At 41.0% G+C, this 25,078-nt stretch overlaps 1 protein-coding gene across 1 annotated transcript in view; it reads left to right on the forward strand.

The window, feature by feature from the left end:
- USH2A (usherin) overlaps window positions 1–25,078 on the forward strand; it is a 928,983-nt gene that overhangs the window by 878,464 nt on the left and 25,441 nt on the right. The window contains exons 64-68 of the mRNA XM_014481290.2: window positions 6,699–6,908; window positions 10,008–10,246; window positions 11,640–11,848; window positions 19,493–19,669; window positions 21,202–21,285. Of these exons, the coding sequence (XP_014336776.2) occupies window positions 6,699–6,908; window positions 10,008–10,246; window positions 11,640–11,848; window positions 19,493–19,669; window positions 21,202–21,285 (919 nt within the window). The remainder of the gene's footprint in view (window positions 1–6,698; window positions 6,909–10,007; window positions 10,247–11,639; window positions 11,849–19,492; window positions 19,670–21,201; window positions 21,286–25,078) is intronic.

The raw sequence follows: 25,078 nt of genomic DNA on the forward strand, positions 1-25,078 counted from the left end.
TATCTATTTGTCTCTCTCCTGGGAGTGGGATCACAATCTCATTACATGCCCCTAGGAAACAAATAATTTAATTGTTTGCCTGTTAACATGTAACCTATTTACTCTTCTTATTAATTACTGGCATGGCTGTTCATGTTGGACTTGGTTGTTTCTGATGTGAATTGTCCTGAAAATATATTCATATTCTCCAGTTTTTGTGAATAATGTTGCATCCCTAGTGCTGCTTGATGAAACAATATTGTTTGTTTGGCTTTTTTTTTTTTTTTAACCTGGCGGCGCAGACCCGCCCCGACCCAGCGCGCCGGCGAGCTCCGCCCCCTGGGCCCTCTCGGGACACCGCCCCGGTCCGGCCGGAGTCCGAAACAATATTGTTGAAATGTTTCTGTTTTATCAAAAATTGCCATTATTCCACAAGGAAGTATGTTATAGAATATCACAGAAGTTGCAGAGAACTGAAAAATTCCTCTGTGTATTAATCCTCTGAGAGTCACAGTTATACTTCAACTTGTAATAAACAGCCTGGAAAAAAGTGCAAAATCTTAAAATGCTTCAAGGGGAAGGACAGCCACTGTCGCTTACATTAAGAGTTATCAGATAAGAGTGTTTTTGTGAAAGATCACTGGCTGAATTTGGTTATTCCTATGTGTGTGTGTGTGAGTCGCTCAGTTGTGTCTGACTCTGCAACCCCATGGACTGTAGCCAGCCAGGCTCTACTCCATGGAATTCTTGAGGCAAGAATGCTGGAGTGGGTTGCTCTCATATCTCCAGGGGATCTTCCTGACCAAGGGATTGAACCTGAGTCTCCTGCATTGCAGGCAGATTCCTTATCTCTGAGCCACTAGGAAAGTCCCATTATTCCTATGGTCCATTTTTATATGGAAAATGATAACAAATTCATGACCAAGTAGACATCAACTGGATACTAATAGTATAGAAAGCATTGCTAGGTTTGTTCTCCTGGTCTTATCAAGACTTGTAGCATTTCCTCAACCAAAAGAATCATAAGGTATTTTTATAATTAAGAAACCCTGAAATTTTACATTAAGAATTTCTGTTTGCACTAAGACTGCACTTGGAAAATATTAGTCCTGGGGAATGTTATTTGAGAAAGTATGGCTGGGGAATGTTATTTGAGAAAGTTATGAGCCATTGAGTGAGACAAATCATTAGAATGAAAACTACAGTTAAGCATGGAAATTGTGCTAAAGAATAGTTAGGTCATTAATGTAAGCACCCATTGGGCCCCCACGCTAAGGTTTCTAAAGCGTCTCTCTTCTTTCATCCTCACTGGAGTCATGATTCCTTCTCTTTCTCTTTTACAAAATTTCTTACAAATGCTTCTGTTCACAAACTCTTGCTTTCCCTCTGGAATAAAATTAGGAGGGAAAATGTTGGGTGAGAGGAATTAAGAACATTTAAAAATAGTTAATAATGTTCATCTGGGCTGCATGGAGGGAAAAATACCCAGCAAGTTCTAGAAATAACAGTATTTCAAGAAATTTGCTCCTCAAGTGAAAACTAGGTGCCAAATGGTCATTCTACAAAAGCTAGTGAACTCTGGTTTGTTTGGAACTCTGGCCACTGTAATAAACTCGGTTAATGATCATTGCAATTGTAACATATTCAGCCAGATACATGCTGTGTGTTTATTTGAATGGCTGAAGGTAATGACAAAAGTAACGCAAAGTGCAATTCTGAATAGACAACATGTGAATAGAAATTGAGAAAAAAAAAACTGTATGATTTCTCTACCTGGTTCTGTAGGGAATAGCTCTCTGTGTTTCTCAAACAAGACTGGGCACAAGAATCACTTGGAAAAAAGGCAGGTTCTGAGATCATTTCACTAGAAATTCTCTTACAGGAATGCAAAATGATTCTGAAGATAATAGCCAAGGAGCACGTTTGGACAAAGACTCCTCTGAAGGAAGATTTGTAAAAGGCAGTTTTCAACAGAGGACAAACAATTGAACCCATTGTTTCCACAGCAGTGAGATTTGGGCAGCATGGTGGCAGATGTTGACATTTCATGTAATTAAAACTTTTTAAAGCAACATATAGTAATTAGTCCTAGGAGGCTGGGAAAGTGGGCAGAGGATAACTAAAAGAACAATTTTATCTTTAATGGGCAACAGCATAAGGTTGGTGATAGTCACTAGTTAGATAACAAAAATTAGATTGAAAACAAATAGATCTACTCTTTTGCTAGTCAATTAGAAAATTTGGGGTTAGCTCATTTTAGTTATTTTTAATTTATTCAAATATTTAATCTGTGTTTTCTATGACATCTTCTTACATTGTAACTCCTTTCATGGTTTCACCCAAAACCCTGGAGAGGAAAGCACCCCATCTCAGCCAGCCCTAACCTGTTCTAACTAGTAGCTCTAAGTTGGGAAACTCCAAACTCTTACAGTTATAATGTGTGGGTGTGTGTGTTGTACGTGTGTGTGTATATATGTGCACATGTGCAAATGTTCATTAAACCCAAATGATAAATAGAAACTTTAATCACCTTTAATTTTTTTTTTATTATCAAAGGATAAATATGTTCAACTAGATGGTGTGAGTGTGAGGATATTTTGCATAAACAAAAGATGAAAATGTATCCTTACTTTTTTTCATTCTTGAGCATGAAATTCATAAATTATACTTTAGTTTTCAACTCTTAAAAAGTTCCTTCTTTTTTCTGAGTAATTCATACATTGTTTATATACCCTGGTGGCTCAGTGGTAAAGAATCCACCAGCAATACAGGAGATGCGCGTTGGATCCCTGAATCAGGAAGATCCCCTGGAGAAGGAAATGGCAACCCACTCCAGTGTTCTTGCCTGAGAAATCCCATGGACAGAGGAGCCTGGCGGGCTACAGTCCATGGAGTCACAAAGAGTCAGATATGACTTAGTGACTAAACAACAGCAACAAGAATATGTGAGGGGATCTTGGAATACAAATCAGGTGGGTTGGTTTATTTTAGGTAAATAAGAGGTAGATAGGTGGCAGATAGATATAGATATTTTGTTAGCCAAAAAGTTCATTCAAATTTTTTCATAACATCTTATGGAAAAATGCAAATGAACTTTTTCGCCAACCTGATAGGTGGCTAGATAGACAGACTAAGTACGCAATTCTACCTCTGTTCTCAAGATATCTCATTTCTTAATGTTTATATAGGTTCATTAAAAATAGAAGATCAGAGTATACTACTCATATTTCCCCATACAAGATCTCTGCTTTTTATCTACCATATAAAGATGGACCTAAATCTTGGAGCCATTATTTCTCAGTAAAAATAAACCATAAGCATAATCTGTTAGTATTTTTATCCTGAACCTTAAGCTATACTTTAGTTCCTTTATCTCCTGTTTAGCTGGGCATAGACAAAAATCTACAGCGATTTTTAGCTAAAGGACTTTTTACCTTGAGAGAGAGAAAGAAAGAGATTCAGTGACAGTTTCTTTCTGCCTTTTCTTCTGGTAGTTTGGCATAAGAGACACTGCCTTGTGGTATAACTCTTGAGAAATCCATAATGCTTCATTAGCACAGCTTTCTTCATTGTAACTGCTTTCATTTTCAGAGGAGCGCATGTAAATAGGCTGCTCCTGCTTTGCATAAGCATGTTGATTTATATGAATGCTATTTTGATCTCAAATTGATTGAATACTAAAAAGAAAGACTAGGAAAAAAAGCACTGTATTATGAAGGTCTCCTCTCAAAGACAAAAGACACTAGAGCCTACATTCATTCCCAGTTACTGATGGGGAATTCTGTATGGCCCCGTTTTTTTTTTTTTAATATTTCTAGAGAAATACAGTAAAATACTACATTACTGAGACTCAAGTGTTTTAAAATACCATGAGTTAAATTATATTTTGGAACTAGAAGTTCACCCCATAAAAACTCATGCAACACAGAAAGGCATGAAGTCTAGACCTAACTGCCAATGTGAGCATTAAAAAGCCTTAATAGATTTGGTGCGCAGTAGTTAATCCACCTGCCAATGTAGGAGACACAGGAGACACAGGTTTGATCCCTGGGTCAGGAAGATGCCCTGGAGGAGGGCATGGCAACCCACTCCAGTATTCTTGCCTGGAAAAACTCATGGACAGAAGAGCCTGGTGGGCTACAGTCCATGGGGTCTTCAAGAGTTGGACATGGCTGAGTGACTGAGCACGAATTAATAGGCAGCTTGCTGAATTTTTATTTTGTCAAACCCAGTTGCACTTTCCTCCTTGTGTTCTTCTCCATCCTTTGTGGCCCCTACTAAAATCCTGTATGCACTTAAATTACCAACCAAAGCCTTTCACTTGGCAAAGAGTTTGATATCAGCATGTTCACCTTATTTTGCATCCCTTTCTCAAGAATATTTATTTTCTTTTCAAACTTTGTCACTTATTGTGTAATCAAAAATGCTTTCCTACCCTCCAGAAAGAAATTTTTATTAAAAGAGGTTAGTCTGGAGCAGACTGAAGTCAGAGGCTCTTTCTCATCAGCCTTACAGTATGACCTCCTCATCAGTTATTTCCTATAGCTACTCTCCCTGTTGTTAGACTGACCATGGCCATTCCAGAGAGGGTGGTAAGAGCAGCTGTTGTGTTCTGCCCTGGACCCTGGTTTCCATGGAACCTGGCTCTCACATTGCTAAGACAGTTTTCTGCTCCTTACTTCCCTGGGTCTATCAAAACAAACCTTCATCATTCAAGGCAACCTGGGTGTGTCTGTTTACCCTTGCAAGCTGAGATTTTACCTAATTCCAGAATTGCAGGTAATTGTCTATAGCTGCTGCTGCTGCTGCTAAGTTGCTTCAGTCGTGTCTGACTCTGTGCGACCCCATAGACAGAAGCCCACCAGGCTCCCCCGTCCCTGGGATTCTCCAGGCAAGAACACTGGAGTGGGTTGCCATTTCCTTCTCCAGTGCCTGAAAATGAAAAGTGAAAGGAAAGTCGCTCAGTCGTGTCCGACTCTTAGTCACCCCATGGACTGCAGCCTACCAGGCTCCTCTGTCCATGGGATTTTCCAGGCAAGAGTACTGGAGTGGGGTGCCATTGCCTTCTCCAATTGTCTATAGACAGGTTATTTAATATTCATAATCCTGAGTATCTTATTTATTTGTATGGATGACATACAGAATCAAAAGCACAGCTTACTGGAAAGACCAATAAAATTTCCTGGAGAGTAGAATTCTAGTTTCAGGTATTGTGACTTCTGTCACCTTGAACAAGAGAATCACATTTCAGAGGCTTGATTTCCCCATCTGTAAAAGGGGCCAATAATATATTCTCTAGCCACCTTACAAAGTTGTGTTTGTGAGGACCTAGTCAGTGAACATTTGTTAAAGTGTCTTGTAAAGTATAAAATTTATACAAATGTGAGTGATTATTATCCACATGATGGGAGCAATGGATCAGAACACTGAAAAGAGCAGGCTCTACTTAGTAAGTAGGTTAGTTATCTCTTTTTAAAATTGGGCATGTATATCAATTATTTCTCAATAAAACTGGGGGTGAAAAACAGGGCTTCTGGCAATCCTATCAGCAACAGCCTGGAGATTTACTCTTGACTGTAATTCAAGAGCAATTCAACATCAGAAAGATTACTTTTAGAGAAATCTGCAAAAAAAAAAAAAAAAAAAAGTACAGAAACACTGATAGGAGTTAGCCTAACTGCTGAAAGCTCTCTGATTCACTAAATTCTCTTAAAGATATTATTGATGTGAAAGCAAAATAAAAATGAAACTAAACTCTCATTGCAAAGTATTCTCCTACAGTGTTTCCTAAATATCTTGCGTTTGAACATTCCACATGCTCTTTTAACATCACACACCTAGAACATGTGCACTATAGAATGAAGTTTTCAAGACTTGCCTTTAAAAGCTCAAAACAAATATATATATAATTAAATACATATATATGTTATAAATAGACAATTATATGTATTATATGAATTATAATATTCATGTATGTGTATATATGTGTGTGTATACACACACACAAAGACACCAAATGCAGAAAAATTTTCCTGAAGTTAGACTTGCCCAACATGAAAGCTTACTAAGGAAGACTCCTACTCCTAAACATGCAGACAGTCCGCTTGTATTGCCATTTAGATCTATCATCCTGATTGATCACTGTGTAGTTGGCTGTTATTGGGCCTAATTTAACCCTATCCACTCATACATCCATCTACTCTGTCTATTGTACCTGACATTCTACAAATTACTTACTCATGCAAATAATGACCTAAGGCAACCTTTTAGGATATTCGTGTTTAATTATACAAATGGTGCTTGATAAATAAGATTATACTTCCTTCCATATGTTTATTCCCTCCTTGATGAAAGGAAAATTTAATTTTCATGCAGATTGAGTGAGGACAGGGTTTAAGAATTGCTGAGTTTTATGGAGTCTGCAGATCCATTCGGTTTGCAGAAGCTAACAAAAATCACTCCACGCCCCGCACGGGGATGAGCAGCTTTTCATTAGGCTTAAATCAGCTGATTGCATTTGGAAACCGAGGTTCTAATCAGCCCCTCTGTGTTCACAGGGTCAAAGGCTAAAAAGAGGGAAGACCTGCCCTCCTTTGCGATTGTGAAGTTCCAGAATCACAGTGTCTCTCATTCTGTGTGTTCAGTGGCTCTGGTTGCCAGCTTCTTTGCAGCTTGAGGTTACCTTGCTTTTGATGGGTCTTACTGATTTCTCTTTGGAGGTCTGGGCCGTGAATTCAGCAGGTAAAGCCCCCAGCAGCTGGACGCGGTGTAGAACTGGACCTGCCCCCCCGGAAGGTCTCAAGGCCCCCAAGTTCCACGCGGTTTCTGCCACCCAAGCAGTGGTCAACATCAGCGCCCCCCAGAAGCCCAACGGGATTGTCACTCTCTACAGATTGTTCTCCAGGAGCACCAGCGGGGCCCAGACAGTGGTGAGCAGCAGTATTCTGATTGGTTTACTTAAATAACCAAGCTTGGTGCCCTTGCTTTTTGTTAGCCTTGATCCTTCTTTCTTATCCATCTGTTCTCAGTTGCCCCATGGTGACCTTAGTGACACAAAGATCCCACTGCAAAGAAATAGCATCAGGAAACATACAGAAGATATGTAAATGCTTGGGATGAGGAGGGCTAAAGGTGGTATTCAAGACTCCACCGATCTTGTAAGAAGCCTAAGACCTTAGAGATAATCAAATTAATTGAATGAATTTAATTAGGATACACATGTCAAGCACTTAACACAGAAGTGGCTTGTAGTAAGGGGCCAAGAAACAGTCTTTGTCAGTGATGTAAATGTTAATATGAAAAGGGAAAAAAACAGAGCAAAGGAAAACCTCAGAATCCCCATTTGGCATGAGCAAATCTCTAATCATACACTGAAAACTCAGTCTTTTGAGAAAGTTCTAGGTCTTTGGAAAAGACAACAGAATGGTTCAGCTCAGCCCTACTCACTGTTCATGCATTAACACATTTGGGGCACACTGAGGAGATAAGACAGTCCTGTGGAGGGAAATCACCTTTCACATTGTGTTTTAGCCCAGCCACTGGCTGAAAAGGACACTAGCAATCAACTTGTCTGGTTCCTGCATTATTTAAACCAAGAGACTACCATCCTGGAGATGAAGATGAAGTCTCTTTTCTCTGCAGGACAGCTGGTATCACTCTCACATTTCTCATGAATAAGTATAGATTATAATACTTTGTTCACACAGACCTCATAGAGAAATTGTGCACATCCCAGTATTACATGATAAATTATTTAGACTGATTGAGGGAACAATTTTGGCAAGTGTGGAGAAATCCTTTGAGGCCAGCGTGCCAGGTATGGAAACACAATTTCAAAGGATCACTCACATGCAAGGAAGTCTCGTATTGAATGTTAAAGAAATATTAGCATATTTTCTACAAGGCTTCTGATTCAATAAATATAGATGATGTAAATACAATCAACCCTTGATTATCCATGCTTATAAAATGATAATATTAATAAACTAAAATAATTTATATTTGGAGTGCCTTGTATACATTTTTCTAAATAACAGGTAGCTCTTCTTAATTAAATGTTGCTTATGTCAATGTGAAAATGAGTTTCCAGTTTCGGAGCTCTCCTCTTCCAAAGAGCACTTAATAAAACCACAATAAGGTAAAAAACATTTGCTCCAGATAAACTAAAAAGTTCATAATGCAACAAAGATAACTGAGGAAAAAAGTATATTTCTTATAGAACAATACCTTTAGAGGAACACATGGACTTTCAAACTCTTAAATATATATAAATATATCAAAAAAGCAAGAGAGTTTCAGAGAAATATCTACTACTGCTTTATTGACTACGCCAAAGCCTTTGACTGTGTGGATCATAACAAACTGTGGAAAATTCTTAAAGAGACAGGAATACCAGAACACCTGACCTGCCCCCTGAGAAATCTATATGGAGGTCAAGAAGCAACAGTTAGAACTGGACATGGAACAACAGACTGGTTCCAAATTGGGAAAAGAGTACATGAAGGCTATATATTGTCACCCTGCTTATTTAACTTCTATACAGAGTACATCATGCAAAATACCAGATTGAATGAAGCACAAGCTGGAATTCAGATTGCAGGGAAGAAATATCAATAACCTCAGATATGCAGATGACACCACCCTTATGAGAGAAATCGAAGAACTAAAAGGCCTGTTGATGAAGGTGAAAGAGGAGAGTGAAAAAGTTGGCTTAATACTCAATATTCAAAAAACTAAGATGATGGCATCCAGTCCCATCACTTCATGACAAATTGATGGGGAAACAATGGAAACAGTGGGAGACTTTATTTTGGAGGGCCCCAAAATCACTGCAGATGGTGACTGAAGCCATGAAATTAAAAGACACTTGCTCCTTGGAAGAAAAGCTATGATCAACCTAGACAGTGTATTAAAAAGCAGAGACAAAACAAAGGTCCATCTAGTCAAAGGTATCATTTTTCTAGTAGTCGTGTATGGATGTAAGAGTTGGACCATTAAGAAAGCTGAGTGCCAGAAATTGATGCTTTTGAACTGTGGTGTTGGAGAAGACTCTTGAGAGTCCCTTGGACTGCAAGGAGATCCAACCAGTCAATCCTAAAGGAATGCAGTCCTGAAAATTCAATGAAAGGACTGATGCTGAAGCTGAAACTCCAATACTTTGGCCACCTTGTGCAAAGAACTGACTCATTGGAAAAGACCCTGATGCTGGGAAAGATTGAAGGCAGGAGGAGAAGGGAACGACAGAGGATGAGATGGTTGGATGGCATCACCGACTCAATGGAAATGAGTTTGAGTAAACTCCGGGAGTTGGTGATGGACAGGGAAGCCTAGCGTGCTGCAGTCCATGGGATCGCAAAGAGTCGGACACAACTGAATGACTGACTGATATATAAAATATATTTCAAGCTCATGATACTCAACTTTAGAATTTGAGGGAAGTTTTGATACCCAAATTATTGATCCACACAAGTAACAATGGCAGAATATGAACCTTAGAAAATGTTGAATTTGAAATATAATTCAAATATAGATTTTTTTCAGAAAGACATCATTCTGAGGGTCATAGAACTTGGTCAGTATTTTGTGAGCTTTGTGCCATTTTCTAGTATTTATGGTAATAGACAACACTGCGCCTTGTGATTCCTATCCTGTGGCCTCAAACTTCTATCTAACTGTTATCTCATTGCATTTTTTGGCATGTGTAAGCCATGACTCTCCCACTGGGTTGGTCATTCCTGAGGGTAAATATTGTGCTGGATGCTAGGGTGCATCTCCCAGAGCAACTAGCGAGGCACTGTTTTCAGAGAATGTATGGTACATGATTGGAGAAGGAAATGGCAACCCACTCCAGTGTTCTTGCCTGGAGAATCCCAGGGACGGGGGAGCCTGGTGGGCTGCCATCTATGGGGTCGCACAGAGTCGGACACGACTGAGCGACTTAGCAGCAGCAGCGTGATACATGATAAAAGTGAACCAACTGTCTGTGACTTGCGACCCGGCCTCATCTAGCCTTCTCTCTCCTTCTACAGCTGGCTGAAGGCCTGGCCACCCAGCAGACTCTTCACAGCCTGCAGCCCTTCACGACCTACTCCATTGGGGTGGAGGCCTGCACTTGCTTCAGTTGTTGTAGCCAAGGGCCAACAGCAGAGCTGAGAACTCCTCCTGCTCCACCCACAGGATTGTCCTCTCCGCAAATCCAGATGCTGGCCTCAAGGACAGCCTCCTTCCAGTGGAGTCCGCCGCTGTCCCCCAACGGTGTTATTCAAAGGTAGTGTGGGAGAGCCAAAGGGAGAAATAAACCAAAATAAGACATGCACACGGACCTTCAGCTTCCCCACCCTCCCCAGGAAGACATGCTGATTGAACAGGTACCTATAGCAAAATGGGCTTTCCAGGTGGCTCAGACAGTGAAGAAGCTGCCTGCAATGCAGGAGACCTGAGTTCGACCCCTGGCTTGGGAATATCCCCTGGAGAAGGCAGTGGCAACCCACTCCAGTATTCTTGCCTGGAGAATTCAATGGACAGGGGAACCTGGTGGGCTACAGTCCTTGAAGTTGCAAAGAGTTGGACACAACTGAGCAACTAACACTTCATTTCATTTTATTGCAAAATAGACAAAAAAATCGATGAGTGGTCACATTCCTTACAAAGTGTCTCAATCATAAAATCAGCTAAGGATGGAAAGGTGAACAACAAAAATAAGGAACACAAGGCAGGGACTTTCCTAGCAGTCCAGTGGCTAAGACAACATTCTTCTACTGCAGGGGCTACAAGTTTAACCCCTGGTCCTTTGTGGCTCGCAGTGTGCTGCCAAAACAATGAAAGAAAGTTGAGGAAATGTGTTCCCTGTCATTGAAAGAATGTGCTCCTCCTCATGGTTCCCTGAGGAGAAGGCGATGGCACCCCACTCCAGTACTCTTGCCTGGAAAATCCCATGGACAGAGGAGCCTGGTAGGCTCCAGCCCATGGGTCGTTAAGAGTCGGGCACGACTCAGTGACTTCACTTTCACTTTTCACTTCTATGCATTGGAGAAGGAAATGGCAACCCACTCCAGTGTTCTTACCTGGAGAATCCCAGGGACGGGGGAGCCTGGTGGGCTGCCATCTATGGGGTCGCACAGAGTCGGACACGACTGAAGCGACTTAGCAGCAGCAGCAGCAGCATGGTTCCCTGGCATTTTTCACTCTGCAGGGCTCAGTTAAAACATAAGGAACTTCTGTGGCTGAATCAGAATTCCTTTGATGTAATTTAGAGTTTTGTAATGAACCACTGTTTGGAAGAGCAAAGAAGTTATTTCACTCAAAATAATCTGTAGAGAGAAGAGATATTCTTTTATTTCCGACAGGAGAAGTTTTATCACTGTCCTCTAAAAAGAGAACTATCTTATCTGTACCAACAAGGATTCCTGACGGCTGGGTGGACAGCAACATGTGTATACAGGGGACTTCTCGTATCGTTTCTCTGGTTCCATCTGCTGCCCACTTCCAACAGTGTTAAATAAAGTGTTTCTGAAAACAAGCATCTCCCACAAGTGGGAGTTTTAAAGTGCTGGTAGTTTGGTGAAAGCAAAATGGCTTCTCACTAAACATGATCAGGTATAAAAGAGAGTTAGACTAATTCCACTGACTGTTTCCTCTTTCTGTGTCCCTTCTCCTTCCAGCTATGAGCTCCAACTCTACAAGGCATGCCCTCCGGATTCAGCCACCCCCTGTACCCCCAGCCAAACCGAGACCAAGTACAGGGGGCCAGGGCAGAGAGCCAGCCTCGAGGGTCTCCAGCCCTACACCACCTACAAGCTGAGGGTGGTGGCCCACAACGAGGTGGGCAGCACAGTCACTGAATGGATCAGCTTCGTCACCCAAAAAGAATGTGAGTAGAAGTGGCATGCCACCATGTGCCCGAGAGGCAGCAGGGCAGCCAGAGGGGAGGCTTGTCCTGAAGGGAGGGGAACAGTTCGCTAAAGGGATTGAGTGTTCGATTTCAGTGAACGCTACTGAGACATCCATGAAGACAAGTATCGGGCGAAAATGCCCATTGGATTAAATAACATGGAGATCAAGAGGGAATTTAGGGAGGACTTCCCTGGTGGTCCAATGGCTAGGACTCTGTGATCCCAAAGAGGGGGCCCAAATTTGATCCCTGTTCAAGGAACTAGATCCCGCATGCCATAACCAAAGATCCTGAGTGCCACAACTAAGACCCAATGCAGCCAAATAATTTTAAAAAAAAAGAATAAATTTAGGAAGATTTGTCATGTGGCAATGGGATGAAAACCAATTTAGAGAAAATTAATATATGGGTAAGATGAAAATAGACAGTGAAGATGACTTTTTTGTAATTCTTAAAACTTTTAATGAACCAATTTGGTAATTTATTTAATTTTGACTGTACTGGGCTTCATTGCTGCGTGGGCTTTTCTCTAGTTGCAGCGAGCAGGGGTGCTATGTGGTTGCGGTGTGCAGGCTGCTTACTGCAGTGGCTTCTCCCGTTTCAGTGCACAGGCTCTGGGCATGCAGGCATCAGCAGCTGCAGCATGAGGGCTCAGAGCACAGGCTCAGTAGCTGTGGTGCAGGGCTTAGTTGCTCCACGGCATGTGGGATCTCCCTGGGTCAGAGATTGAACCCGTGTCTCCTGCCTTGGCAGGTGGATTCTTTACCGTGGAGCCACCAGGGAAGCCTTATATATTTACTTTGGGATAACTTTTTGGAGAAGTTTGTCACTCCTTTCCCTTACAAATGACATAATCGCTTACATTGCCAGTAAGCACTGAAATCTGGCCCTTCCAGGAAGAACACAAGGGCTCCTGAGTGCAGAAAAGGGCAATTAACTAATTCATTGTGTCCTTATATTTCTATAAAATAACACCTTTTCAGAATTGATAAGGTTTATATGTCTACTTTTTAAAACTGGCAAATACAAAAAGTATGAAGAAGTACTTATAATCAGAACCAGCTATGTAGTTTGTGGGGTCCACTGGAAAATAAAAATACGGGGTCCCTTGTTCAGAAATCATTAAGAACTTAAAGACAATGACAGCAGAGCATCAGACTAAGTCTATAATTCTCCTACATGAGGGGCCCTGGGCAGCTACACAGGTTACACACCCATGAAGACAGTCCTGCTTATTATCCCACTCCACCCCGAGGCAACCACCATTAATATGTTGGCATAATTTATTCCTTTAATCCCTTTTTATGCAGCTTTTATTACGTGGTTGAGATCATACTCTAATGAAAATTTAATATCTGATTTTTATACTTGATATTATTTTATTTGCATTTTCCATGACATTAAAAACTCTTAGCCACCAAGGTTAATGGCTATATAATATTCCATCGTGTGAATTAGTTGAGCCATTCCAGTTGTTTCTAATATTTGCCTTTTATAAATGTGGTGAGAAAGGAACAAATCTTTGTGTGAATGTCTGATTATCTTCTTAAATCGAATTTATCTTCAGCAAATGGAACTTACTACATCAGGTATTTTAAGTTTTTGAACACTTATTGCAAATTTGCTTTATTTATTATCAAAAACTTAAGTATTTAAAGTTTTTGAACACTTATTGCAAATTTGCTTTCCAGAAACATTGTTAACAGATTATAATCTCATTTGACACTGACATTTTTAAAAATGAGAGATACACATTCACGAAAATTCAGTGCCTCGTACAAAGACCTTAATGTGTCTGAGCAACAATATAGCAGGATGTTAGCAAAAGGTCATTTTTAAAGAGCTTGCTTATTGCTGGCACTGTTCAAGCTTTTGACAAATAATCCTTGCCACAGACCTATGAAGTTAAGTCCTATTATTAACCAGATTTACAGATGAGAAAGCTGAGGCAGGGCTACGGACTGTGCATTACAGTTCCAGGATGCTGTTCACGTCCGTTAGAATCTGCACTGAGGCTCCTGGGGTTGTGTGAGGAGCTAAAGCTAGCGCTTCAGTCCTTCCATCTTCCACACTTAGAAAGTGGAAGTGTTTCTCTAAGTTCAGGATCACTCAGCTCAGCAGCAGCCTCGGTACTGCTGTATTAACCTGATCAACTAGCCCCCTACTATCTGTAATAGAGATTTCAGACCTTCTCCACCCTCCTCCAACCCCTCACTGCTCCTCACCCCATTCCCACATGCCCTCACCATCCTCACCCACCTCACCCACCTGCAGAACTCCTTCCTCATAATTCACCAGGAAAGGAAAAGTCATCGATTAGTAATTGGCTTCCTTCCCGCCCCAGACAGCCACATGCCCTATATCTCCATGATCCCCATCAGGGACACGGCAGGAAGGGATGGTCCTTCCATCTGAAATAGACCCTCCTCTTGTGTTTTGACCACCACTTCCGTCCCTACTGATCACCGTTTTTCTATCCCTAATCTTTAGTACATCACTGTTGCTTCTACCCTTCTAATTTCAAAGCAAACAGACTCCATTTCCCTTTTGATTCCTGGCCAGGCTCCTCGCCCCAGGGCACAACTCTTCTAAAGAATGGTCTCCAAGTGCTTTCCCATTTTCTTTCTTCCCACATTTTATTTAGCTTCCTCCCAACTGATTTCCACATCGTCCCTGCATGAAAATCTCTTCCTAAATTTGCCCTTGACCTCCACACCGATAATCCATTGGGCATTTTTCACCAGTAATCACATGGTCTTCTTGGGAACATTCAGTGAGATTGAACCCTCAATCCTTGGTTAAAAAGTGGTTCTCCATACTTTGCATGGCAGGTCGCTCCCAGTTTTCCTCCTGCCTCTTTGGATGTTCAATTTTATTTCTTTTATTTTTTAAATTTTATTTATTTAATTTATTTATTTTATTTTTTATTACTTAATATTATTATTTAACTTTATTTATTTATTTGGCTGTATCAGGTCCTAGTTGTGGCAGTCAAGATCTTCACTGCGTCACGTGGGATCTCCCGTTGCCGGGCACGGGCCCTCTAGTTGTGGCGCATGGGCTCTGTGCAGGTTTAGTTTCTCTGCAGCGTGTGGGATCTTAGTTCCCTGACCAGGAATTGAACCCATATCCCCTATATTGCAAGGCAGATTCAGTGGTAAAGAATACGCCTGCCAGTGCAGGAGACACAGGAAAATGGGTTGGATTCCCTGGGTCAGGAAGATCCCCTGGAGGAGGAAATGGCAATAATGGCACTCGAGTATTCTGGCCTGAGAGGAGCCTGGTGGTCTACGGGCCATGGGGTCACAAAGAGTCGGATACAACTGGAATCACTGAGCACGCACGTACCTTCTTAACCTCTGGATCACAAGGGGAGTCCCTGTTCCATTTTAGTCAACTTTGTTGGTTGATCGTCCACCAATCAAGTTCTTTAAGGTTAAACCCCAAACTTTCTCTGCCCACACTTTCCCCTTCCTCCCCCTTCACTCTTTTTCCTTCTTCTTCTCCTGCCTCACCTCTTCCCTCTTCGGATGAGTTCATCTCTTCGAAGGCTTCCATTGCAAAGGCTGACTCCCAAATGGTCACCTTCTCCCCGAGCCCTCGGCTTGAAACCCAGAACCCCATACCCAGCTTCCACACCTCTCTTTGAGCTTTTCATAATCAGCTTGAGTTTGGAAGACTCCCTGACAGAGCTTGTATCTTCTCCCTTAAATCTGTGTCTCCTTTAGCCTCATTCTCTGCATTTTATCTCTAGCACTGGGCAGAGTGTTTTAGATACCCAGAATGTGTTGTTTATGGAGTGAGTGAAGGCATCAGAACTTCCTTGACATTGGAGAAGCAGCTAAAGGTTGCATTAGTACTGAAGGAGAAAGGGTTCTCTTAATCTGCTTACTGGATCCACAGACATGGAAAAACACGACAAATAATTGGCTGTCATATGGGGTTTAAATACTATTTATATTCCTTTTAACTCATTATACAAACTAGCAGAGAGAAAATGTGGATCAGACAATACAAACCACAAGATGCTTTGAAGATAGCATTTGCAGTTTTATGTAAATGTAATCACATGTACATGGTTTTAGAAAGGCAGAGGAACCAGAGATCAAATTGCCAATATCCACTGGATCGTCAAAAAAGCAAGAGAGTTCCAGAAAAACAAATATTTCTGCTTTATTGACTATGTCTTTGACTGTGTAGATCACAATAAACTGTGGAAAATTCTGAAAGAGATGGGAATACCAGACCACCTGACCTGCCTCTTGAGAAAACTGTATGCAGGTCAGGAAGCAACAGTTAGAACTGGACATGGAAAAACAGACTGGTTCCAGATAGGAAAAGGAGTACGTCAAGGCTGTATATTGTCACCCTGCTTATTTAACTTGTATGCAGAGTATATCATGAGAAACTCTGGGCTGGAGGAAGCACAAGCTGGGATCAAGAGTGCCAGGAGAAATATCAATAACCTCAGATAAGCAGATGACACTACCGTTATGGCAGAAAGTGAAGAAGAAAAAAAGAGCCTCTTGATGAAAGTGAAAGAGGAGAGTGAAAAAGTTGGCTTAAAGCTCAACATTCAGAAAACTAAGATCATGGCATCTGGTCCCATCACTTCATGGCAAATAGACAGGGAAACAGTAGAAACAGTGGCTGACTTTATTTTTCTGGGCTCCAAAATCACTGCAGATGGTGATTGTAGCCATGAAATTAAAAGACGCTTACTCCTTGGAAGGAAAGTTATGACCAACCTAGACAGCATATTCAAAAGCAGAGACATCTGACTCTGCTGTAGGCCTGATAAAATAAAAATAATGAAGAAAAAAAAAAAAAAAGCAGAGACATTACTTTGCCAACAAAGGTCCGTCTAGTCAAGGCTATGGTTTTTCCAGTGGTCATGTATGGATGTTAGAGGTGGACTGTGAAGAAAGCTGAGCGCCAAAGAATTGATGCTTTTGAACTGCGGTGTTGGAGAAGACTCTTGAGAGTCCCTTGGACTGCAAGGAGATCCAACCAGTACATCCTAAATGATATCAGTCGTGGGTGTTCATTGGAAGGACTGATGTTGAAGCTGAAACTCCAATACTTTGGCCACCTGATGCAAAGAGCTGACTCATTTGAAAAGACACTGATGCTGGGAAAGAGTGAGGGCAGGAGGAGAAGGGGACGGCAGAGGATGAGATGGTTGGATGGCATCATCGACTCGATGGACATTGGTTTGGGTGAACTCTGGGAGTTGGTGATGGACAGGGAGGCCTGGCGTGCTGCGGTTCATGGGGTCACAAAGAGTTGGACACTACTGAGCAACTGAACTGAACTGAATCACATGTACACTCAGTAAAGCTCTGGAGAAGCATTAGCAGCATATTCTGCCCTCTCTTCCTAAATTACACCTTCAGTGCGAGAGCAGAGGTGAGGTACAAATGTTTAACAACTGGCCTTCTTGAGAAAAAAAATGTCATGACTTGAAGGACTTGCCAATTTCCACAGTGTAAATACTCCCACTTGACTGATTTTAAGTTGCCAATGTGACAGCACTGAACACAGAGTTGGGAAGAGATCGTGTACTGTTATATAATATTTCCACCCTCCAGAGAAAGTAGATGTAAACAGCCTGAAGAACACAATATTAAAATGCAAAGTTTTAATATTTATTACCTTTGTTTTAATATATTTAGTTTTACATGATTTAATTTTTAATAGTGACTGGGTTCAATAACCAACTCACAAAATTCCTGAATATTTAACAATCAGGATGAACCAAATCAGAACTGGAGTGCCCCCATAAAGTGAATTAGTAAATCATGCTCCTTTAAATAAATGCACATTGATTACAACAAAATAACATAGCCTTTGGAGTTAAGCAAGCCTGGGTGCAGATCCTTGGTCCCTTACCAGCTATTGACCTTTGCAAGTTATTTAATCTCTCTGAAACTTAGTCCCTTCCTCTGAAAAATTCGGAGCTAATTCTTACAAGATTGTTTTAAGGAGTAACTGAAAAAAGTACATCAAGTACTCTGTTGTATGTGCTTTGGATTGCTTTATTGACATAGTAGTTAATAGTAGTTAATCATTTTCTCAATCTCTAAACCCATTATTCCTGATTATTTTGATAGTTTGATCACTCTTTTTTTCTTCAGGAAGATCTCCACATCCTACAAGGCAAATAAAGCCCCTATCTTTCTATTTTCATACTATTTACAAGCCTTCTCTTTATCTATACTGTTACAATGTAGGGGAGAAGTAGAAATCTACAGAAATTAAATGAAAGAGTGAAACCACAACAACCACAATAGTATGTTTCATTGTGATATTAGGCTCAATTTGGCCTCAATTAGGCCAGATGAGCCTTTCATTTCATTTTCAAGTGAAAAATGAATACATTTATCAACAGTATTGAAAAATGACTTGATACTTCTTGTTTCAGTATTTGCAGAAACATTTTCCTCTGTTTATGGAAGCATTTTCCTCTCGTCTTATTTTGAAAGATGAGAACCAAATTTGTCTTCCTAGTTTTAATCTATGATCACAATAGCATAATGATTCCTTATTTTGTTATATTTCCCCACATCAGCAACACATGGATTTGATTTTAAAAGAAAAAAGGATACCCAATTTATTTCTTCCACTCACTTTTTTCCTAAAAGCCAATTTCATATATAGCTGGATCTTAGTGTTGTTACAAATGTATTGATTATTTTGGAGCAAATGAGATCTCATGAAATAAATCACTTCTGACTTGACAAGATGATATGGTATCCCTTCATTTGTTGCTACCAAAATGATTCATTTAGAAGATGAGCCTCCGTTAAGGCTTGTTCTTCCTTATTTTAGTAAGGAGCTGAAAAATGAAAAGGGAGCATTCCTGCTAAATGCACACAAAGTCACTTCTCTATCTGATATAATACTTACGAGACCTGCGCTTGATTATATACTAATGTACTGTGTTATTGATTGATTAGTCAGGGCAATGAATTATTATTCTCGAATTGCTACTTGCAAGGCTTTTTAACTATCTTAGAAAACAAACTAACGGTTCAAGAAAAAGCTTTAAAAATAAATGGGCGCCAAAAGAACATAATTCACCATCTAAGCAGTTTGGTTGGGAGAAAAAAATATATATATTAACTTCATCTAGTCCTTGGGGCTTTGTAGCAATAAATATTGATTTGATATGAAAAATAGCTATCCGCTGGAGTTAATAGTGTTAAGGATACTTTACCTGTTAAAAGAAGGAAAATGTAACAAAATGTGAGCTCTGGGGCTATGCTGATGAGCAGAACCATTGTATGTTAATAGTTGTATTGCATAAAACACCATTCTTCATTGATCTTTTTTTTTTTTTTTTTGGAAAGCAGGTGCAACATTGCTGAGAAAGCATTTCACACATGTTCCAGTGATTTTCTTTTCACCCCCCAATGCCAGGTTTTTCCTTTAAGCTATAAGGTAAATAGGAAGGGTTCTAGCAAGGGCAAAGTTTAAAATGTGTGCTCATATTTGAAAATGAAAAGCATGCACGCACACACATACCACACTATTTTTAGAACTTAGAACCTACTCTCAGCTGTTATTAGAACTTAGCACCTTCTGCCAGCTGTTTTCAGAACTGACATCCCTCTTGCACAGTGCCGCAGTACCGTGCCCCGTTCTCAGTGGACAGCAACCTGTCCATGGTGTGTGTGAACTGGAGCAACTCCTTCCTGCTGAACGGGCGGCTGAAGGAGTTCGTCCTGACCGACGGAGGACAGCGCCTCTACAGTGGCCTCGACACCACCCTCTATATCCCGAGGACCGCGGACAAAAGTGAGTCTCCTGCTCGCATTTCTCAGTGCGTTAGGAGCTGGGTTTCCCAGCTTTCCAAGATCCTCGATCTGAAAAGGTGACCCGCAGACGTTCAGCATTAACACGTCCTGGGTTAAGTGACTACTTACGGAAAAATGACTGCTCTGTGTTGACCTGCCTGGTGCACTGCGTTTGTGATGCAGTCCTCGGAGCACTGCTTCCGCTGACCTGAGGGTCCCCAGGAACAAGACAGGAGGGCAGGTTGTGTATGCCAGAGCAATAGCACTCACTAGCCACGTTGTTGTTCAGTTGCTAAGTCATGTCCAACTCTGAACACCATGGACTGCAGCACGCCAGGCTTCCCTGGCCTTCACTGTCTCCCAGAGTTTGCTCAAACTCACACCTTCTTGAATCACTGATGCCATGAGCAATGCCTGAAACAATACACTTTTAGGGACTTTGGAGTTTTTCTTGAGGCACCTTCAGCACAGTTCGGCCATAACCATCTCCAGATATTAAGGACCCTGAATAAGGGCTTTTCTTAACCAACCTCCGTATCTGTTCTTGAAATAACAACCCTCTTCCCTCTAACACTGAATTCCTTCACCATATTTAATTACATGTGCTGCTTCCGTTTGCCATGTTTTTAAATTGAAATGAGAAAATGCTTTACAAGATACTATTTTCTGAGGATCAACATGGCCATAGGACCAAAAGATGAGAGGTCATTTTGAACAATCTGGGTTAATACAATGAATTAATTAGTGGTGGGTTTTTTGTTTTGTTTTGTTTTTAGTTTCCTTGAAAATAGGTACTACTTATTTTGACTAAAAGGTGCAGGTAAACCATGAGCTCCAGTATTGCATTTATAGCACTTGAAACTAATCAATAACATTTTTACAACAATCCAGCTACACATTTTTGTGGTCACAGTTCTTGGTCACCTGGGCAGCTTGTTGTGATGCGGAGATGGCCCACGGTTGGGAGATTCAGGTTCTACCCCTGGCCGGGCCTTTAACCATCTGTGTGACCTTACAAGACTCACTAAGAAGTATTTAGGCCATTTGATTTCCAGGATCCCTTTTGAGCTCTCCTGCTTAGTGAGAAACTCTGGGTCCCCTAGTGAAGGAACACCTGTGCGTTTTAAAGAAACAGGTTCGGATCATATGCAGAACAAGATACACTGTATGTATTGGGTTGGCCCAAAAAAGTTTGTTTGGGTTTTTCCATAACAGCTTATGGAAAAAGCCAAATGAACTTCTGGGCCAACCCAATATTATCCTTTACTCCTCTGATAATTCTTTTCCTTTGCTAGATAACCTCTGAACTTCTTTAGTTCTGTTACTTATATACATGCTATTACTACACTAATAATAGCTGGTTTTCTTGATAGTTTTTAACTTTGAAATTAAAGTTTACGTAGTAGATAAAACCTCAAAACTTGCTGTGGAATCCTGTTTTTAGACTATTTCATGTTCTAACACATTGCTTTTCTGAAACTGTGCCCACTATTTGTTGATGTTGAATAACTAAGTCATCTACCTCTTGTTTAGCTTTCTTTTTTCAGGTCATCTGCATTACAGAAGAAGGAAGTGCTAAGACGCCTTTGATCCAATATGATACCTCCACTGGATTTGGTAAATATTTAACTCAAATTATATTTAGTGTAGCATTTACTCATTTTCCTAAAGAAACATGCATGTTTATTTGTACACACTTGTTTATGCATATATATATATATATCTGTGTGTATGTATATATATAAATATATACTCATCTTAGCATAGACTGTATGGAAGAAATTGTGTTAAGTGTTGTAAAAATTTGTTTTTAAATCCTCATGAAACTTACATTAGGCAAGGGGTTAGGGTATGCTCTTAAAATGCCAAATCATTGAATTGTAGATGCAGAGATATATGACAAAACTTCTCTCCTAATCAAAAATTCTGTCAATAAAAAGCCCTATGAATTTGTTTACCAAAAAAAAGTGAATTTATAGAGGAAGTCAGAGGAAAGAGAAAATACTCTAATACCAATTTGTGTTGATCATAACAATAATATTCCAGATTCAGAGACTAAAATGATGAATTTGGGAAATTTCTGTCTTGTATCCTCTGTAAAAGATTATGATTGACTGTTAATACCAGGTCATTTAGTTGAAGTGGTGAAATTGCAATTTTTATGGAGCAGCTTTTAAATTGAGTTTTCCACATAATCTTTGCATCAAATGTAAAATAATTTACAATTTCAAAGGGCAAGTTAGAGAAATGCTGAATCTTTTCCATTAAAGTAGAATTGAGACTACTACCGTATTTTAAATTCCAATAAGTAATGTTCTGTCTACTTTGGATGCTTATTTAGTTTGCTTAAAAAAAAATTCTGAAACACAGGTGTACACACATACTGTTATTAAAGACAACTTCAGTCTATAAAAATAACGAAGTACTATTCTGTTCCCAGACATTACATGTCTGGATGCCATGTAAAATCTCTTGTAACACCTAATGCATAGTGTGTTTCATCTTACATAATAGCAGCTGTGGGACAGAGCAGACCTCATTTGGTCTTCTTTTAGGAACCCCAATGTTTCCACAATGGGAAAGATTAAGACCTGAGGGACATGGGGACTTATCCAAGAATGCCCCCTGCAAGCTCATTCAGTTCAGTCGCTCAGTCATGTCCAACTCTTTGTGACCCCATGAATTGCAGCACACCAGGCCTCCCTGTCCATCACCAACTCCCAGAGTCCACCCAAACTCATGTCCATTGAGTGAATGATGCCATCCAACCATCTCATCCTCTGTCGTCCCCTTCTCCTCCTGCCCTCAATCTTTCCCAGCATCAGGGTCTTTTCAAATGAGTCAGCTCTTTGCATCAGGTGGCCAAAGTATTAGAGTTTCAGCTTCAACATCAGTCCTTCCAATGAACACCCAGGACTGATCTCCTTTAGGATGGACTGGTTGGATCTCCTTGCAGTCCAAGGGACTCTCAAGAGTCTTCTGCAACACCATAGTTCAAACACATCAATTCTTCTGCACTCAGCTTTCTGGTATAGTCCAACTCTTACATCCATACATGACTACTGGAAAAACCATAGCCTTGACTAGACAGACCTTTGTTGGCAAAGTAGTATCTCTGCTTTTTAATATGCTGTCTAGGTTGGTCATAACTTTCCTTCCAAGGAGGAAGCGTCTTTTAATTTCATGGCTGCACTCACCATCTTCAGTGATTTTGGAGCCTCAAAAAATAAAGTCAGCCACTGTTTCCCCATCTATTTGCCATGAAGTGATGGGGCCAGATGCCATGATCTAAGTTTTCTGAATGTTGAGCTTTAAGCCAACTGTTTCACTCTCCTCTTTCACTTTCATCAAAAGGCTCTTTAGTTCTTCTTCACTTTCTGTGCAAGCTCATTACTGAGAAGTTAAACATGGTTTTTCTGTAGACTCCTGGTCCCATGATTTTTATTTAGCAGTTCTCAAATTTAAGAGTAGATAAGAATCATCTTGCTGATTTTATTTATTATATCCTTTCCAGGGCCCTGGTGGAGATTTTGAATCAGATGGGCCTAGGAATCTGCTCTTTTAAACAGGTTCTGCCCAGTGATACTGACACAGGGAGCAGGACCATGTGATGAGTAAAACCACATGAGATCTTACCAGTCTAGTCTCCCTGGCCAGTGGGGCGTATGCCTTCCCTAGAGACAGGCAATTAACAGGATGGGATTTACTCTGACTCCAGCTCTGGGTTGGGTTTTTCTTTGGAGTCAAAGGGAATTGACTTACCCCCAGGAATCCCTTACCCTGACCATGAATTTCCCACTTGATGAGTGGAGTCCCTTAAAATGAAAGGGTACTTTGCAAAGAGAAACAGGGATGAAGAGACACGATCTGGTCAGGATTTTCAAGCTCTTCATAACAAAGGAGAAATCTCCTCTCGGTTCGTGAATACAAATTGGGGTCCCATTGCTGAAAGGAGGAAAACCGAAAACCATGTGAAGTTATGGAAGATTCCAAGAGGTCTTGTCCAACTAATGTCCATAGTCACATTTAATTTGTATGATATAACTTTAAAAATGTTTCTGTTCCCTTGCATGAAGGCACCTTCAAGCAGGAAATTCACACAGACCTCGTTTCCATCCAACTGGTGGGAGAGCTGTTTCCCTTTGGAGGCTTCCCCTAGACAGGCTGTCCTACATCCCCCTGAGTCCTCTTGAGCAAGGGGTCCACTGGGACCGTCAGATCCGCTTCTGGAGTTACAGTCCTGTGCTCCACATGGAGAAAGTGCAGCTCTTCAGTGCCTAGGCAAAAACTGTTGAGTTGTTTTTAATCAAACAACACACATTGGTTCCTAATTAGAGGAATTCCAATCTGCTGGAGCTTGATCAGAATTTTGACAACAACATTTCATTTTAGAGATGAGGCCCAGAGAGGCAGTGACTTTTTTAGGACAGAGCTATCAGAAAGAGCTAGGGTTAGCAAAGTATATCCCTCACGGCATTCAAATTTTAAGTCACCCTCTCTCCCTCCTTGAAACATCCTCACCCCAGCACTGAACACTTCCCCTTTGATCCACTTCCCCTGAGAATGTGGGTGTGAGGGCCAAGCAGGCCCAAGCAGTCCTTCAGGTGCTGAAAAGGCAGAAGGCCATCCACAGAACAGGCATTTGCAGCTGTGTCTGTCTGTCCTTCTTCCTCTTGACTGTTGTTGTTCAGTCGCACAGTCATGTCTGATTCTTTGTAACCCCATGGACTGCAGAACACCAGCCTTCCCTGTTCATCAGTTCAGTTCAGTTCAGTCCCTCAGTCGTGTCCGACTATTTGTGACCCCATAAATCGCAGCACGCCAGGCCTCCCTGTCCACCACCAACTCCCGGAGTTCACTCAGACTCAAGTCCATCGAGTCAGTGATGCCATCCAGCCATCTCATCCTCTGTCGTCCCCTTCTCCTCCTGCCCCCAATCCCTCCCAGCATCAGAGTCTTTTCCAATGAGTCAACTCTTCACATGAGGTGGCCAAAGTACTGGAGCTTCAGCTTCAGCATCATTCCTTCCAAAGAAATCCCAGGGCTGATCTCCTTCAGAATGGACTGGTTGGATGTCCTTTCAGTCCAAGGGACTCTCAAGAGTCTTCTCCAACACCACAGTTCAAAAGCATCAATTCTTTGTCACTCAGCCTTCTGTGTGGTCTAACTCTCACATCCGTACATGACTACTTGAAAAACCATAGCTTGGACTATACAAACGTTTGTCAGCAAAGTGATATCTCTGCTTTTTAATACGCTGTCTAGGTTTGTCATTGATTTTCTTCCAAGGAGCAAGCGTCTTTTAATTTCATGGCTTCAGTCACCATCTGCAGTAATTTTGGAGCCCAAGAAAATAGTCTGTCACTGTTTCTATTTTTTCCCCATCTACTTGCCATGAAGAGATGGGACT

This window comes from Bos mutus, chromosome 16, assembly GCF_027580195.1.
Source record: "Bos mutus isolate GX-2022 chromosome 16, NWIPB_WYAK_1.1, whole genome shotgun sequence".
NCBI lineage: Eukaryota > Metazoa > Chordata > Mammalia > Artiodactyla > Bovidae > Bos > Bos mutus.